The 19,446-nt window shown below is 42.5% G+C and overlaps 1 protein-coding gene across 1 annotated transcript in view; it reads left to right on the forward strand.

Moving 5' to 3' along the window:
* Positions 1-2,171: 2,171 nt before the first annotated feature.
* Positions 2,172-19,446, forward strand: part of FBN2 (fibrillin 2) — a 222,722-nt gene continuing 205,447 nt past the window's right edge. The window contains exons 1-4 of the mRNA XM_082457817.1: positions 2,172-3,198; positions 4,022-4,104; positions 9,629-9,727; positions 12,657-12,752. Coding sequence (XP_082313943.1) covers positions 2,945-3,198; positions 4,022-4,104; positions 9,629-9,727; positions 12,657-12,752 — 532 coding nt within the window. The 5' untranslated portion in view covers positions 2,172-2,944. The remainder of the gene's footprint in view (positions 3,199-4,021; positions 4,105-9,628; positions 9,728-12,656; positions 12,753-19,446) is intronic.

Genomic DNA, 19,446 nt, shown 5'->3' on the forward strand with positions numbered 1-19,446 from the left:
ATTAAGTACATTCAAAATATTGTGCAATCATTATCACATTAATTTTCAGAACATTTTCATCATCTTAAATGGAAACTCTATACCCATTAAACAATGATTCCTCATTCCCTTCTCCCACCTTAGCCCTTGGTAACCTTTATTCTTCTGTCTCAGTAGATTTACCTAGTCTATCTGCAGTTTGTTTTTTTTTGTTTGTTTTTCTTTTTCATTGAATTGTATATTCTAGAGATCGCTCATAGGAGTATAGAGAGATCCTCATTCATTTTTTACAGCTGTATAGTATTCTACCGAATGGATTAAACCATATTCAACCAGTTTCTTGTGGATGGGAACTTTGTATTTCTATTCTTTTGCCATTATAAACAGTGCTGCAATGAACAGACTACAGCATTCATCATTTCATTTTTTGCCTGTTTTATCTTTTAAATACATTTCTAAATGTGGAATTGGTGAGTCTAAGGATAAATGCCTATGTAATTTTAGAGCATTTGGATTTGATACGAAAGACAGAAATGAACCACAAAACTATTTAAGTATTCAATAAAAACCCATTTAATGGGGCTAAATGTTTAAAAAGTATAATTAAAACACTGCTTTAACCCAGGGGATACTTTATTTAGCTCTTTTAATTAAAATGATTTTGAAGGACAGGGCATGACAAATACCTCTCTTGCTGTCTTTAGTTTCTTTGGATTTGAACAGATTGGTGTCCCACATGAAATTATGTTGCTCCTACTTTTCCTTATGAGAATACTGTAAGAAGGAATACTACCTTAAAAGTCTTTGCCTAACTACATTGGGGAAAAAAGGAGGGAGCTATGCCAATTCTCAGAGAATTTTGGCTGCCAAATAGCACATCTGGGCAATTTGGGCCAGGAAAAAATCTTTAGGTATATAAATCTTTAAAGTAAGTTTCTCTAGGCCTGAATAATCCAGACATTGGTCTCTCGTACTATATCCTAAACCATGACTGGATGTCCAGTCCCAGTTTTCAGGGGTGTTAGATTTTTAATTATGAAATGCTGAGAGACAACTAGGGCTTCACAGAAATCTCATGAAATCAGGGCCACAAAGGAAGACCCCAAAGTCGGGCGAGCACAGAGGCTACTCTACGGATCCAGAGGGCAAGCGGCCAGCCAGTGGATGCACCAATTGCTAGCGTTTAACCATTAATCTGAAGTCTAAGACAGGAACCAGGGATATGCCCCAAGATCCATTTACCCACCATGCGCGTCCCCCCCAAACACACTTCTGGGGATCTAACTCTTCTCTGGCTGCGAACTCATGCAGAGTCCTGGCAGGGCTCACCCCGAAGCACATCCCCTGTACGGACTCCCCAGGACCTCGGCGCCTGCAAGCTGCCAAGGCTCCCCGCGGCTACGTGAGCTCGGTCTTGGAGGTGGAGGGCGCATTTCAATCCGGAAACGCCCAGCCCCTCTGCGGGTTCCACAGACTGACGCCGCTCCCGATGGGGAGGTGGGGGTAGGAGGGCGATGGGGAGGGCCCGGCCTCCTCGGATGGAGGTTGCAGCCAACTCCCGCGGGAGTCTCTAGTCCTGCTTGACTGAGAATCCCCCAACCCCGGGTCTGGGTCTGGGTCCCTGCAGGAGGACCCGTTCTCATCCTCAACCTTGTGGCCTCTGCCCGGTGGGGAAGTTCAGCTGCGGGTCTAGCCAAGCTAGGCGCGTTTAGCGACCCTCGTCCCTGGTCCGTGGCCCAGCGAGGGCGGAGGGGGAGGGGAAGGGGCTGCAGCCTCCTTTCCCAAATCCGGTCCCTAACTGCCCCCTCCCCCGTCGTCTGCTCGCTTTGTACAGGCAGTCAAAACAGAGCTAGCGGCCAATTGAGGGGGACGGGAAGCAAAGTCGACTAGCGTCCTCGCCCCCTCCTCCAGGCCCCCCCGCCCTCCCTCCCCTTTCCCACTTCTCTCCTCGCCCTAACCTCGCCCCCATCCCCCGCTCATTTCCTCTCGTACCCAAGCTCGCCAATCCCTCTTTCCAAGCCCCTTTTCCAAACCCTGGCCTTCCTCTCTGGATCGCCCCCCTTCTCCCCAATCTGAGTCCTTTCCCCTCCCTTCACCCTACCCCTTTCCTTCCTCTTCCCCTCCCCCAGCCCCTGGCTCCCCTTGTTCCTCCCCACCCCATCGCCCCCTTACTCTGTCTCCGCCCACTCTGCGCCGGCCCCTCGGTCAGGGCTGCGCCCCACGTGTGGACGGCTGCGCTCCAGCCCCCACTGACAGCCGCCGCCCGCCGGCCCGCCCAGCGCCCCGCCGGGCCTCAAAACCCCCGCGCCGCGCCCTCGCCCGCCGCATCTTCCCCGGCGTCCAGCCTCCCGCCCTCCCTCTCACCGGCGGCTCGCCCCGGTCCCGCGCACCTCCGCCCGGCTCTTCGGCCGCCGCCAGCGCGTCGCTGCCCAGTAGAACTCCGGGCGAGCCGGGAGAAGACCCTCCTTTTCTTTGGGGGGCGACTTTTGTTTGCTTTCCGGCTTCTCTCTGGTGACTTTTGCAGCTTTCCAAGATCTGTGCCCGGAGCGCACGGGAATCCGCCGAGTCGCTGCGTGCAGGCCCTTTTTTTCTTTTGAGGTCCGCTTTCTTTGTAACTTTACGCCGCGGCTGCTCGGGTTACTTTTGTAATTTCCCGCCCCCGCCTGCTGGCGGTCCTGGAGTCGCTCGGGGCAGCGGCCCGGGGGATGCAACGTGGACCGCGCGGGGCTGCCGGCCGCTCCGCCGCCGCGCCTCGCCGCCCGCTGCGCTAGAGCTCGCGCCCCGCCGGCAGTCAGGGGGCCGGCGCTCGGTCCGGGGCTCCCACTAGAGCAGGGAGCCCGAGCTCAAGAGAGTCTCCGGAGCCGACGAAGGGCTTGTTAGACCTGACTTTTTTCGGGCCGCGTAGATTTTGTCTTTGAGCGCTTCCTCTCCGCGGACCACGGTCCGCGCGCTCTCAGCGCGCGCGATGGGGAGACGGCGGCGGCTGTGTCTCCAGCCCTACTTCGTGTGGCTGGGCTGCGTGGCGCTCTGGGCGCACGGCACGGCCGGCCAGCCCCAGCCCCCGCCGCCCAAGCCGCCCCGGCCCCAGTCGCCGCCGCAACAGGTCAGGCCCGCAGCGGCGGGCTCTGAAGGCGGGTTCGCAGTGCCCGAGTACCGGGAGGAGGGCGTCGCGGCGGCCAGCCGCGTCCGCAGGCGAGGACAGCAGGACGTGCTCCGAGGGTAGGTGGGCAGGCGGCACGGGGGGAAACCTCGGCTTGGCAGCTTTCCATCCCACCCCCTCCCAAAACCCAGTTCTGGCGGCTAGAGCCGGGGCCCCTTCCACCAGTAGACCCTGAAGACTCCCAGAAGCGCCTCCCCCTTTTCCTCCGCAGTTCGGCCGGCAAAAAAAAAAAACCAAAAAAAAAAAAACCTCCCTCGGGGGGTTGGGCAGCGGGTGGGTCGGAGGCCCCCGGGTGCGGATCGCGGAGCGCCTGCAGAGCCCGCCGTGCGGGAACAAGTTCCTGGCGGAAGGCGCGCTTGAGGCCGCCCCGCGCCGCGCTGGGGCTGGTCGAGCCTGCCTGCTCCCCACCGTCGGGGGCGCAACTCCCGAGCCTTTTGTTTGAGGACGTGTGCGGGGCTTACAGCTCACTCTAATCATCAAGCCGAGCGCTCCACCTTCCGACTCGCCATCCTTGACATGTCGGGGCCAAAGTAACAGTTGATCAAGGAGGGATGGATTTGGGGACGAGGGCAAGGATTTTTGAAACGGAGTGTTCCCTTTGTTCTCTGCATCCGGAGGCTAGAATAGTAGCAAATTATGTTTCCCTGTTTCTTTTCGCTCTTTAAAAAGGTAGCAGCGGAGGGCGGATGAAAGGCAATGTTTAGACATTTCTGACCCTCCTCATTCCAGTGTCTAGCTCGTTTACACCACGTCTGAGCCCCAAGCCCCAAGAATTTGACGTGTAGTTTTTGTCTGTTGGTTGTCCCATAAATGTTAACGAAAACTGCTAATGTATTACCGCACCCCTCTCTAAGTGTGCGTTACTTCACTTGTCTATCGCAGGCCCAACGTATGCGGATCCAGGTTCCACTCCTACTGCTGCCCGGGATGGAAGACGCTCCCTGGAGGAAACCAATGCATTGTCCGTGAGTGCTTGGCTGGGATCGCAGTTTGGGGCAGCACCCTCGGCCCCATCTCAGGGCCGACCTCTTGCAGTCGTTCGGACACACATTTGCGTTTAGAATCCGGTGGCCACATAGCAGTAATAATTAGGACGCGCGGCCCCATTTGAATGGTGGGGAAGAAGCAGCCAGTTTGCCTCGGTTTAGACTTCACTTGTAGACTCTGTTGAAGGGCAATAATAATAAAGGTTTCAAAGATACTTGGAAGTTTTATCTTTCTATGTCTATTAATACAACCTGAAGGGGGAGTACAGCAATTCCCCAGATAACCCACACCACTTTTTCCTGAAGGAGAGCAGATAAGACCACAATGTGATTATGTAAATTATCTGCCTTTTGACTCTGCAGGAGGTTTAGGCCTTCTGAAGATCAAGCTTTCTTAGGCCTCCGGTACAAAACCGCTTTATTATCTCTGGCTTCATCTCAACAGTCACCTAACATAGATATGAAAGGAGCACTCTCAGAGATTTAGAGTTGATCCAGGTTAACAAAAATTGTAAAAGAGAGAACTCTTCCAAATGGCTTGACTTTTTTTTTTTTTTAATTTTTGGAAGACATTTAGGAAATTTAGGATTTCCAGACCCCAGATCTCATAGTGTACAGTAGATTTCCAAAGTGTGAGTCTTAGAACTTCAAAAGTTTTGCATATCTGACCTTAAAGGTTTTGATTATTTTATTCAGTTTCCAAAGTGTATACCCAGCTCTCCAAGTTTTAATTGGAGAAGTCATTAGTTATCATTATCAGCCTCACAGGGGTGGACTATGGGGTGTCTTACTTCACATGCCTGTGAATTTGTGAGTTGAAGTGTGATTGGCCTTTTCTTGTGTATTTATATAGCACAGCCACATTTGCCTTGTTGGGAGGACAGCCAGGTGTCATAGCACATTTATTTAGAGACAATCTTGACTTTAGATTGACCTCGATATTCTCCAGGGAAAAGATAATTATGCCACATGAAGAGAGAAAAAGGGCAAGCCACACTAGCCAAGGGATAATAAGGATGTAGTGGCATCTCTGACTCTATATTTATTGGTTTTGTGGGTTTGAGATAGACACTTGATGTTATTTCTGTGCAGTTTTTAAAAAGGCATGATATCTCAAGTGTTGTGAATACTAGCTTCTTATTTTTTCTACCCTAAAAATCCCACAATATCCAGTAATGAGGCAAAAACAGGAAGCAACAACTGTGTTCTTTAGGGTGATTCATAAATATTTTAAATAAACCTTCTGATTATAAGCCTTTACTTTTATTAAAAAGAATGGAAGGGTATTGGACTATTTTCCCTCCAGCACATAAGTCATATACGTGAGGCATTTGTAGAGGGTGCATTTACTTTTTCAGACCAGTAGGGTGTTACTGTGCCTGCTTTAAACTTACATGGTTCCTAGAATTCTGAAACAGCTAAGTCACTCACCACACACCTGCCATACTAGCCGGGAGTGACTTAGGCACTGCGGAAAGTCTGACTCACTAAATGTAATGAATGTGACTGCCATTATTGAGTTGGAGAGTAGCCGAGGAGAAGGGATTGGTTTATGGTACGTGTTGAAAATCTGTAAAGTCAGATTTTATTGGATCAGTGTGGAATGGGAATTCCAGAGAACAGAGCCTTCCAGAATATTTGCAGTAGGAAAAAAAAATGTATATGTATATATACGGCCCTCTGAGTGTCAGCTTTAAATATATTTTTGGTCTTTGAGTAACATTGTGCCCTTTACATGTTTAGAAAATCAGCTTTGGAAATCTCAAAGTAACAGTGAATATTGTAGCCCGCATTTCTGATACTCCAAGTATTTGGGTGCTTATGAAATACACTGGAATGTACATGTATCATAAATCTATAAAAAGCATAAACTTTGAAATGATCTTTATATCTCCAAGAAACATTTACAGTACTTGTGTCAAGAGATATCTACAAAAATATTTATTAGCACATTTAAAAGGTAATTCAAATACCCAAGACTATAAAATAGTGCACAAAAGAGAGGGAGACTGTAATGCATTTATATTCTCTTGCATGGGTCTCATCTAAATTTTACCTTAATATTTTGCATTAAATTCACTAGTTCAATTAGTTTGACATTTAAAACTATAGTATATGGAGGTAATAACTAAATTGAACCCATCATAAAGTCAAAATTAAGAATTTTCATTTCATGAAATTCTGCCATTTGCAGCAATGTGGATGGACCTAGAGAAAATTATGCTTAGTGAAATAAGTCAGAGAAAGACAAAAAATGTATGATATCACTTATATGTGGAATCTAAAAAATAATACAAATGAATGTATGTGCAAAACAGAAACAGACTCATAGATACAGAAAACTAGTGGTTACAAAGGGGAGAAGTGGGGAAGGGACAAATTAGGGGTATGGGATTAACAGATACAAACTACTATGTGTAAAATAGATAAGCAACAAGGATATATTGTATAGCACAGGGAATTTTAACCATTATATTGTAATAACATAATGGAGTATAATCTGCAAAAATACTGAATCACTGTGCTATACACCTGAAACTAATATTGTAAATCAACTAGACTTCAATAAAAAAAGAATTTTCATTCCATGACTTTCTTATGATAACAAATTATTTATTATATTTATTGAATTTCCATCATTTAGCAAAAGTAAAGCTCGGAGGAAACTTACAAAAAGAGAATAAGTGAAATACAAATAGAAAAGGAGGACCAAAGATTAATTTCCTTATACATTTATACATCAACATTTTTTCTTTATAGAAAGATATTAAAATGATCAACTCCTAGAATTTTAATCTGGTTGGCCTTGACCAGGCTTCATGAGAAGATTTTAAAATAAAAATATATTTCTCAAACTACTGGAAACTTAATGCATTTCGATTTGAGTCTGCGTCTTGTTGTTATTCTTCTTAATTGTGGCCTGCAAAAATCACTGAAGTACTTCCAAACTTCCAAATATTTGTTTCCAAAAGGATGAAATTGACTTTCTCACTTTCCATTTGTTTTTTTTAAATCTTGTTAGAACATGAAGCAATGGAAAAGTTTGCTTATTAATTTTTTTGTTGTGAAATTATACTATGAAGAGCATTTTGATCAGTGGAATAACAGTGGGAAGGGGTTGGCCCAGAATCGTAGCATTTGAGACCCGAAGAGACATCAGAACATTCCAGTATAATCATTTTGTTTTATTTTACCAATGAGAAAACTAAACCCAGAGAAGCTGTGGGTTTTTTTCCGAGCTTGCAGTGGGTCAATGGCAGAGCGGGAACTCAACCTCAGACCTCTTGCATACCATTCATTTACCCTCCACTGTGCCATGCATCTTCTCCCAGCATCACTGAAATCCCAACACCCAGGTCCTCTCTCCTTTCCCCTCTGGTATTTCTGGGTCTCATCGTTTTTGTAATTGTGGGAGGGACAGATATTTAGATGAGATGTACTATAGTTTGAGATGAGTGTGAAGAGAAAGAGCCTAAGCATTCTTGCTTCTCATGGGTTCATGGATATACAGGGTACACCTGTGGCCATGACAGGGATCTGTCTGAGGATGAGTAGTCTCCAGCCCATCAGACCTTCTTTGGGTTTAGGACCTGGGAAGGGGCACTTTGTATATAACGTAAGCCTAGACTAAATGTCTACCTGCTGAGGGTAAGGGGGCTTTGAGATAAAACAATGTTTTAGTAAACATTTGTCATTGGAAAGTTATTGGTGATCGGAAAATCTAGCACATTTTAAGAATTGATAGTCAACTCCATGGCAGAAGCCATGTTCTTGCCTAAAATTTTTTTTATCTTCACACTATAATTTATGACATTTTCGTTTATAGGGAGTGCTAATAGAGATGCTGGCCATATTATGTGGGTGTCAAAAGGCAATCCGGAGAAGAAAAACATTTATTGACTTAGTTCATTTCTATGGAACACACCCTTTACATTACGTATTGAGGGGCTCAGATCTCTTTGAAAGTTGTGAGACCCCCCCTCCCTAGCGAAAGATACATACACACATTTACATACATATTTACAGCTAGTTTCAGGGCATTTCCAGACTCTCCTCTTCCTGTCTTCATGCATCCACTCATGGAGCATTAAAGCACTTGCCTGTGTGCACACAGAGAATTCACTTGTGGGTATAGAGATAAATCTCTCAGCTCCTAAATGAACTGACTCTAAATATGGGAGAGACTTCCCATTTGAAGGCACTGGGCTACCGATTTTGAGGATCTGTGGTATGTGCTGTGTCAGTGAGCCTAACATTCTTTGCTCTGATGACCCTCATGCCTTGGAGGTCATAGCTGCAGGAGGCTTTGACTCTCCCTCCATCAAAATGTCGCAGCAGCTTTTCCGAGCAGCAGGAATAGGCTAGGTTGTGGAGGTAAAATGGGAGAAGAAAGGCTGGAGGAAGGAGAGAGAGAATTATTAAGGGGAACAAAGATTGATGATGGGGCAGGTCAGATACCAGCCGGGAAGGAATGTGCATGGAACCCCTGGGGCTTGGCCAAGTCGTTAGAGCGTGGAGTCTCCAGCTCAGCCAATTTCACATTCTCTGTCTCCTGTGAAGGTCCTTTACAGAGTTGGCTGTGTTTTCTGAAGGTATGCAGGACCTCTAGGTTTCCTCAACCCTCCCAGCTTCCTAGGACCAAGACTGTCTTCTCACGGTGAATTCTGAGTATAAACTCTTTCCCTTGAATGGAAAAGATGACCTGTATTGATAAGAGTTGAATGATTAGGATTATGGAACTTGAAGTAGCTTCATTTGTGTGCACGTTATCATAAGGATACTTAAGAGACTTATTCACTTGTCTACAATGGGTAATTTTGTTGTATATCTGAAATTAGGCATTATATATCACATTTAAAAACTTTTTTTAACATCTTTATTAGAGTATAATAGCTTTACAATGTTGTGTTAGTTTCTGCTGTATAACAAAGTGAATCAGCTATATGTATACATATATCCCCATATCCCCTCCCTCTTGCATCTCCCTCCCACCCTCCCTATCCCACCTCTCTAGGTGGTCACAAAGCACCGAGCTGATCTCCCTGTGCTATGCGGCTGCTTCCCACTAGCTATCTATTTTACATTTGGTAGTGAATATATGTCCATGCCACCCTCGCACTTCATCCCAGCTTACCCTTCCCCCTCCTCGTGTCCTCAAGTTCATTCTCTACGTCTGCATCTTTATTCCTGTCCTGCCCCTAGGTTCGTTAGAACCTTTTTTTTTTTTTTTAGATTCCATATATATGTGTTAGCATACAGTATTTGTCTTTCTCTTTCTGACTTACTTCACTCTGTATGACAGACTCTAGGTCCATCCACCTCACTACAAATAACTCAATTTCGTTTCTTTTTATGGCTGAGTAATATTCCATTGTATATAATGTATCACATATTTTATATCTTAGTTTTTCAGGTTTATTGTTTTTAACTATAGTTTTCTTATTTTGTAAACTATGGTTTATTACCTAATTGTTCGTTCGCTTCCCTGTTGTGCTTTCTGCAGCAATTTGTAGAAATAGTTGTGGAGATGGATTTTGTTCCCGTCCTAACATGTGTACTTGTTCCAGCGGCCAAATATCACCAACCTGTGGATCAAAATCAAGTATGTTTTTAATACGTGACCTTATTTACTGCATTATCTGTAAGCTTTTGAGTAAATACTAAATGTCCTTTTCAATGAGGATATAGACCCATGATAATTTTCCTCACTAACTAGGTCAGTACTAATCTTTGGAGTAAAAATCTTTGGTGGCTTAGTTGTTGCCACCAACAACTAAGGGGTAATGGGGGGGTGATTTTCATTAAGAAAAATGATTTCATTACTGGTCCAGAAGCTATGTGTCTATTCAGTAAAAGAGCCTGGATTTAGTGGAGAAGTAATTCTTTGCGAGTAATAGCTATAACTTACTGGGTTTTTACCGTGTTGCGGGTACTGTTTTAAGTGTTTAACTATATCATTTTATTTAATTCTCACATGAATATTATGATATACTATTATTACCCTATTGACAGAGAAGGAGAATGAGGCACATAAGTTTAACTCGCCCAAAGTAACATAGATTTGAAGCCAGGGATTCTGATGCCTAAGCCTGTAGTCTCAAACGCTCAGCTCTGTTTATTGCCTTTGCTTAACTCCTGTGGCTCATATCCTGTTTCGTGGGTTAACTAAAGGGGAAGGATAAGAGGACTGAGATGACAACAAATATTTATTGTGTACTGACCAGATATTTTACATATATTAGCTATTTTGCTTTACACATACTGACTCCCAACAGCTCTGTAAGATCACAATAACAGTGGGCTAAGATTGTGTTTTTCATGACCTAAGTAGAAATTGTTGGGTCTTTAAGGTCCAAGATTAATCTTTTAGGCCAGTGTTTAAGGTAATATTTTATAGCCAGGTGGAAGCAGATATTATTTATTTAATTGCTCAATAATTAAATAAATCTTTGTCTGCCTCAAACTAGTGTGAAGTTGTTATATTTTTAACACTTCTCTCTACAAATTTTCCCTAAGAAAAGGTAATAGATAATCTATCTGATTGAGGAATATAAGATTCAAGATTCATATAACAAATGTCATTGTCTGATGATGAAACTTCTGATTAATGCTCTAGTTTTCGTTTTCTGTGAAAAGAATCTGTCATTTTCCCAACCTTTGAAAACCTGTTATTTAGAATTCATCGAGACTTTCTTGACCACCCTGATGAGCAAATTTCTTCCACTACTTTCCTGAACCTCCCTTGTCTGACTGCCTGGACGATACCATTCCCCATATCTTCATTATCCTGTTCTCTTAGTTTTCTCAAATACACTCTCAGCAAAAAACCCAAACCTGGAGAAATTTTTTACAGTTCAGTTTCTTAATTCCTCTACCTGGGCAGTTGAACAATCACTGGCTGACACTCAGTTTACGGTATGTAATTTAATAGGGGATCCCTGAATTCATTTGGCCTTGAGTAACACTGGCTGCCTTTCTATCAGGAACTTTTCTCTCCTTTCCAGTCCTCACGATGCTCCAGCTCCACAAAGCATTTAGCACCATTAATCACGATCTTCTTGAAATGCTGTCTTTTCCCTTCACTTGTAAAATATTAATGGCTCACAATGCTCCTTTTCTTGATTATTATTTCTTAGTCTCCTTTCTGTATCTTCTTTATTATCCTTACAGTCACAGTTAGGTATTCCCAAGAGTTCTGTCCTCCCTGGGTGAACTTGTTTACATATATGTCTTCAGTTACTACCAATGTGTTGCTAACTCATAATGATTATCTCTAGAGTAGATCCCTCCACTGAGCTTCATATTCACATGTTCCATTTCCTATTGGACATCTCCACGTGAATGGATAGTAGGCATCTGACACTGTGGCATGAAACTCTTGATTCATCGTTGACCGCAGTCTACTCCTTCCACAGTTTCCTTGGCCCCAGTAAATGGCAATGAGCTCAGTGCCCTGCTGTCATAATGGACTTGGCATCCACTGTCACGGAGCTTACATCTCTGTAGGGAGACAGACAAAACACAAGTAAACAAACACCACAAAGTCATTATAGATAGTGGTAAGTTCTCGGAAGGAAACTTCGCTGTGAAGGAGAACAGCCTGGAGCCAAGGAGGAACCTAGAAACAGGAGCCAGACAAGACCACTCTGATGAGACGTGACATTGAAGCTGAGTTCTGAAGGACGAGAATGAGCCAGGCATGAGAAGAGCCAGGGAGGGACCCTCACAGGGAGAGGAAGTAGCAAAGCAAAAGACCTTTCCTCCACTTGAGAAAGTGTGAAAGGTTCATGTGATTACAAAGAGGAAGATTGGGAAGAGAAGATCTTAGAGAAGCAGGCACATCCAGGGAGATAATACACGGCCTCCTTGGTCATGGAAGGGTTGCATTATATCCCAAATGCAACAGGGAGTCATTGAAAGGGTTTCAATAAGAAAATGAAGCAATGCCATTTATATTATTAAAAGATTACTCTAGCTGCTCTGCAGAGAAAGAATTTGAAGAGGGTGAGAGTAGAAGCTAGGGAACCTATGAGGAGGTTACTGCAACAGTCCAGGTGAGAGATGAGGGTAGCTGAACCACACAGTATCAATGGCGACAGAAGGGAGAAGATGGATTTGAGATATATCTTCCAGTGGAACCTGCAGACCTTGTTGAAACACTTGATGTGAGAGAAAGAGAAGCAGTTGCTTAAGCACCGGGTGATGGCAGTGCCAGGCCTCAGCCACCGCATTCTGAATGGATATATGAGTGCTTCCTGCATCCTAGAACTGACACTTCTAGTCACCTTATATTTCCTTCTTTTAACATTGAAAGTGTAATAGATTTTAAATATATACTAAATAACATATGTTGGAACAGATATGCTCGTGTGCATACCTCCTACAAATAAATAAAGGTATGCTTGGGTCATAACATTTCCTTCCGTAGAATACATTTGTCATTAATTGGGTATTTAGTATAGTTTTATGACTCTCACAGATACTATAATTCTGGTGATTGATAATTTTATGTTTTTTGTTGTTCTTTGCAGTTCAGCAGTGCAGCGTTAGGTGCATGAACGGTGGGACCTGTGCAGATGACCATTGCCAGTGCCAGAAAGGATATATTGGAACTTACTGTGGACAACGTAAGCAACATTGGGATAGACTCGATTTATGAGAAATAATTTGATTGAGTGGGCATTTGATACTGAGTCATAACTTAAGGTCTTGTAAAGGATCTTAAAATCCTTTAAAAATATTTTGATGTAGAAAAGACATACCTTATAGCTGAATACCTAATTTTTTTCCAGTTCTTTAAAAATTTTTGTTTTAGAGTATTGATGTTGTTGAATATTACTAGTGCTTTACCAAATTTGACATATATCACAAGTAAATATTTACTTGATTTTCTTTTATCTAGTTCCATAAAGCATGGATACCTTTCTGAAAAAAATGGTAACGTTCGCTGTGATCTCTCTCTCTTTTTAGGATATCCCAAATTTAAACCCTAGCAGAGACAATCTTATAAATTGTCCTTTGCTCAAATATATTTTATTATTTAATACCACAGTACAGGGCTGTGAAGTGATTTTTTAAAAACCATGTCATTGTGAAAGAGGGAGCTTTTTTTTTTTTCTTTAAATTTTATTTATTTATTTATTTATGGCTGTGTTGGGTCTTCGTTTCTGTGCGAGGGCTTTGTCCAGTTGCGGCAAGCAGGGGCCACTCTTCATCGCGGTGCGCGGGCCTCTCACTATCACGGCCTCTCTTGTTGCGGAGCACAGGCTCCAGACGCGCAGGCTCAGTAGTTGTGGCTCACGGGCCCAGTTGCTCCGCGGCATGTGGGATCTTCCCAGACCAGGGCTCGAACCCGTGTCCCCTGCATTGGCAGGCAGATTCTCAACCACTGCGCCACCAGGGAAACCCAAAGAGGGAGCTTTAATCCAGCAAAGCTCTTCACTCACTGGAGAATATCCTATTATAATCAAAAACAACCTTTTAGCAAGAAGGTGAGGATGATAGCTCTTGTATTTTGACTTATCACTGGGGAATACTTTAGGTTAGTGTTTCCCAAATTGTGGGACTCTTACAGGAATCCCCATATTTTTAAGTGTGGATGAGTAGAAAGAAATGATGTTAACGAAAGTTGAATCATAAATAGTAAGAAAGTCCCTTTTCACTCCGTTTGCATTTCATCAGGTGCAGAGTCTAGGTTTGCTGCTAATCATCAAGGCCTCCCTAAGAATTGTTCATTAACCATTTTACCATAGCAAGACCACATCTTAGATGTGCAAGAATATCTAGCTTGTTTTAAACTAACCTTATTCCGTTTTTGTTGCAGTTTAAAAAACTTCTAAAATTATTGTAAAATATATATAATATAAAATTTACCATTTTAACTATTAAGTGTATGTTCAGTGGCGTTAAGTACATTCACATTGTTGTGCAACTGTCGCCACCATCCATCCACAGAACATTTTTTGTGTTGCAAGACTGAAACTCTGTACCCATTAAATGCTATCTCCCCATTTCCCCTCACCCCACCTCCTGGCAAGCACCATTCCACTTTCTGTCTCGGTGAATTTGACAACTCTAGGTACCACATATAAGTGGAATCATATAGTATTTGTCCTTTTGTGGCTGGCTTCTTTCACTTAGCATAATGTGTTCGTGGTTCATCTATGTTGTAGCTTGTGTCAGAATTTTCTAACTTTTTAAGGCTGAATAATATTCCATTTTGTGTATATATCATATTTTGCTTTTATCTGTTTGTCCATTGATGGACACTTGAGATACTTCCACCTTTGGTTACGAATAACACTGTGGTGAACCTGGGTGGATAAACAGCCATTCAAGTCCCTGCTTCAGGTCTTTTGGATATAAACCCACAAGTGGAATCGAGGGATCACATGGTAATTCTGTTTTACGTTTTTTGAAGAGCTGCCCTTCATACTGTTTTCCATAGTGGCTACACCGTTTTATATTTTACTACAGGTGGGAACCAGCAGTGCACAAGGGTTCCAATTTCTCCACATCCTCACCAACAGTTGTTGTTTCTGTTTTCTTGATGGTAGCAATCTTAATGGATACAAAGTGGTATCTCCTTGTGACTGTTGATGTTATTTTTGAGGTTGCCTTCAGGTTTGGGTAATTTTAGCTTTCTGTTTATAAGTGCTATAAAGTTTTCTTTTAAAATAATTTAAAATAAACAGGTGACTTGATTTAAAGAAAAATATTCTCTTAAGGTCAGGAGTCGACAAACATTTTCTGTAAAGGCCAGATAGTAAATATTTTACACTTTGTGATCCGTGTCACTATTCAACTCTGCCATTGTAGTGCAAAAGCAACCATATGCAAATAAAAAAGCTTGGCTGTGTTTCAGCGAAACTTTCTGGACGCTGAAATTTGAATTTCATATAATTTCCATGTGCCACAAAAATATTATTCTTCTTTTGATTTCTCAACCACATACAATTGTAAAAACCCTTCTTCACTCATGGACAGCACAAAAACTGGCAGTGAGCCAGATCTGTCCTGTGACCCATAGTTTGCCGACCCCTTGTGTAGGTGGTTCTCAGGTATGGGAAAAGCTGTTAAGCTAGCCTGAGATTGAGTCTGGGAAATGGAATCTTAAGGAATTTGAGAGAACACCATGCACTGAGGCCAGTTTTTTTCAAGAATAGAAGATGCCAATGTAATAACTTTTTTTAGGCTAGGGTTGACCAGATGAGAGCAGGAAACAACTGGACGACAGTGGATCAGAGATTGTAACAAAATTTCTTTTTTCATAAATGATTTTTTTTCTGTATTTTTTCATACATTCAAGCATTTTCCAAATTTTATACAATGGACTCCAGATTATAACTATTTAAAAAAGTCTATTATGAACACCATATTTATTTATTTATTTTGATTGGAGTACAGTTGCTTTACAATGTTGTGTTAGCCTCCACTGCACAGCAAAATGAATCAGCCATGCATATACAGATATCCCCTCCCTTCTGGACTTCCCTTCCATTTAGGTTACCACAGTGCATTAGGTAGCGTTCCCTGTGCTATACAGCATGTTCCCATCATTTGTCTATTTTATTTATAACAGAGCAGATTTATACCTTTTTTTACACCTACAAAAGCATTAGGAGATCTGATTGTATCCCTATTTTATAGAATTCAATAGCCAGAGAAGAGACACTGTTATGCTTCTTGAAACTCAGCCTTTTACTCCTTAGGGAGAAAAATCGTAATTCCTTTAGAATTGCAGGGGTAGAGCCTCACCTCAACTGGTCTTTCAGAGTATTTCGTCAAACCTATCCTAAAACTAGCCACTTTTTCCTGAATTCAGCTGCTGTACCTGTCTGGGGTATGTGTGTGTATGTATGTATGTATGTATGTATTTTCCTGAACGTTCTACAGAAAGAGCTCTTGTAGGTATGTCTCTTCCCTGCTCTTCACACAGAAATGGGAAATGAGGTGATGGAAAGTAGTTTCCCATCCTGTAGGAGGTGCTTTTATGTTCTTCTGCTCCTGTAGCAAGCCATATTGATGTCACCACACTTTTCAGTCAGGGGAAAGTGAAAAAACACTGGGCCAGAAGACCATCATACATCTGAAAATTTGTTCTCTAGATATCTCATGGGACAGAACTATCCTTGCCTAACATTTACTCACGGGTAATAGAACATTTGGTTCAAGAAAGTTATATAACTTAAAAAATTCATTAGTCCCAGCAAATAAGAAGGTGATGGTATGATAACTAGTACATGTCAGCTCAAGAAATGGTTTAAGGAAGATGCTTTCTAAGTTGTCTTTCATAGAGAGAGTTTTACTTGGAGTAAAGAGGCGGGGGTAACAGTATCAGCTTGTGAACCCAGAAAAGTCCTGGAAATGTTTTTTAAAATGAGGATTATAAAAACATTAAAATTGCTTAGCTGCTTTCCCAGAAATGTAGAAAATGTTCTTTAGAAAGCACTCTTTCACTTCCTTCAGCAATGTTTATTGAATAACTACTGTATGCCCCACATTGTGCAAGGTGCTGGGAGTACATCAGTAACCAGCAAGATGATGCCCAACTTCTTAGAGCTTATCTTCTGGTAGGGAAGACAGGTAACAAGTAGGTGAAAAGTGAAATGCCTAATACAAATTTAGGGAATGAGAAGTTCTAGAACAATAAATGAGAGTAAGGGGGAGAGAGTCTGGGTCAGAATAAGCAGTTCTCTGCTATTTTTTAACTGGGGGATCTCTGAGAAGGTGACTTTGAACACAGACCTGAGTCTGTGCTTTTAGGTCTACGGGAAGAGTGTTCTAGACAGAGGGAAAAGCAAATACGAAAGACCTGTGGTGGGAACAGATTACATACATTTTGGAAACAAGAGGAAGACTTACGTGGCTGAAGTGAGGGAAAGAAATAATGGCAGGGGATGAGTTCAGAGACAAAGGTGTAGGGCCCCATAAACCAAGGAAAGAAATTTGGACTATCCCCTAAATATTATGGGAACCCATTGGTGCAGTTTGAGCAGTGGAGTGATACAACCGATTAACATTAAAAAAAAAAATCACTCTGGCTGCTGTGTTGAAACTGGATTGTAGAAACGGCAAGAGAGAAAATGAAAGGGCCAGTTAGGAGGCTAGTGCAGTGGTGCTGGTGAATGATGCTGTAGTAACTTGAGGATGTGATAAGTGTTTGGATTAAGCTTGCATTGGAGGTAGAATCTATAGAAGGAAGTGTGTACTGATGGGATGGGTGTGGTGAATGAGACTGAAAGAAAAAGCAAAGATCCATAATGACAGCTAGAAGGTTTGGGTTGAGCTCTGGGCTGAATGGTGATGCCATTTCCTGATATTCCAAAGACTGAGTGGGGAGTGGTTTGGACTGGGGTCAGGTGGGGCTAAGAGCATGGGATATCAAGAGTTCTCTTTTGGATTTGATAGTTAAAGAAGTTTGTTAGAGTTCCAAGTGAAAAGATCTATGAACTCACCTCTTAGGAGAGAGGTCAGAGATAGAGATATGACTTCGGGAGCATATAGATTGAATTTTTATATGGTTAATCTTTTAATTGTAGGCCTAGACAAAGATCACTAGGAAGTTGGTGCAGGTAGAGAAGAGAAGTGGGCTGAAGCCAGAGCCTTGATTGCTGCCCAACATTTTGAGGTGGAGAAGAGAAAGGAGAAGCCAGCAAAGAGTGAGAAAGAGTAGACAGTGAGACAGGAGGAAAACTGGGAAAGCATGGTAACCTGGAAGACAAAGGAAGAAGGTAGCGCCAGTAGTAGAGATTTATATTATCTGGTGTAGAAAAATAGGCTTTTGTTTCTTTCCTCTTTGTAACATTTTAACCTGGTTTAGCATCTGTTTTTATCCCATACGTTTGTGTAGAAGTAACCACCATAATTTCAGATTTGACTTATGTCCAAGTGTTTGTACCTATGTTGAGTGGTGTAGGAGTCTGTCTAGTAATAACAGACACTTGTCATATTACCTGGCACAGAGTAGTTGCTCAGTAAATATTTACTGAATAAAAATATTCAGGCTTTGGCAGTCATGATCAGGGTTCTATATCACAGGCTGACCAACTTGAAACAGGGTTTGCTTCTCCCTTCTCCCCAGATCATGGCAGGCAGTTAAGAAACCAGCTCATATTTCTTTACATAGTCTTCTTCTCCCTTGCCTTTTGCTGTGTCCCACACTAGGTGTAAGCATTTTTTTTTCTTCCTGGGGGGTCAGCATTCTTTCCATGGTGGAAATTTAGGCTTATACAAGTTTCTTTCCAACTCCAGTTGAAAGGTAAATTTGTTGCCATTACGTCTTGTTACTTTATAAAATAACTTTTATCCTAATTTATTCAAAAGAAGGAAATTACCTCTTTTTTTCCCTTTTGGTCCACTGTTAAATCTGCATTGCCTGCTTCTCTTCTTTGGCTATTGCTCTTCAGGGTAAACTTTGGTTGCTGTAGAACAAGTCTTATTTTTCATACAGATCCTTTGCAGTATAAAAAAGAAGGGGAATTAAGATTGTAGAACACTTGAATGTGTAGCCACTGTGAACTTTGTTTTTTACACCATTTTATTTAATCCTCAAACTCCTCTGGGGTAGGGACTGTTAACTCTACTTTATAGGCAGGCAAGCTGAGACTCGGAAGGATGACGTGATTGGGATGTGCTGAGCACAGCAGAACTCCTCGTCTGTTCCCTGCGTTGTTCCGCCTCCCAAAAAGGTGGGAAGAATCCTGCGAGATTTTGACATATTTTGGGAGTTTTTGAGAATCTGCAGTACATCAAATACTACAGTAAATGAGGGGGATACAAAGGCAAACTCCCTATGGTCCCTCTCCTGGAAGAGCTCTCTCTCAGGTGAGAGTAGGAATAGAAGCAAATGGCTGTATCTGCCGATCTCATCCTTCTTGTTCAGAGGAACCCGTGGTACTTCCTTAAATTACTGAAGACACCGAAGATCTTTTGTTTAAATGGGTTATACCTGCTGATATTTAGTGTATTAAAAATTAAAATTGAGAAATTTAAAAAATTATTTCATTTGAAGTAACAAAAAGCCATGTTGCATGTTAACATAATTTTTTAGAATAATAACTACGTTTTCCACACCAAAAAAAAATTTAGTGAGAGGAGAGGCATTGTTAGTCTAACCTGTGTAAGTTAGCCTGGATTTCATGTGTACTGGGCGAGCTCTCTCCAGGAGATGCTCCAGGCTTATCCAGCCCTCTTCTCCTCCCTGGCATTTGGAAGCTCTGTCTTGGAAAACCCTGAGAGAAGCCCTCCCTCCGCCTCCCCAGGGATAGATCCTGAGTGTCAGTCTTGGATGCGTTTTCCCATTCACATCATAAGGGTTAG

The sequence above is a fragment of the Balaenoptera physalus genome (assembly GCF_965194825.1).
Source record: "Balaenoptera physalus genome assembly, chromosome: 3".
Classification (NCBI taxonomy): domain Eukaryota; kingdom Metazoa; phylum Chordata; class Mammalia; order Artiodactyla; family Balaenopteridae; genus Balaenoptera; species Balaenoptera physalus.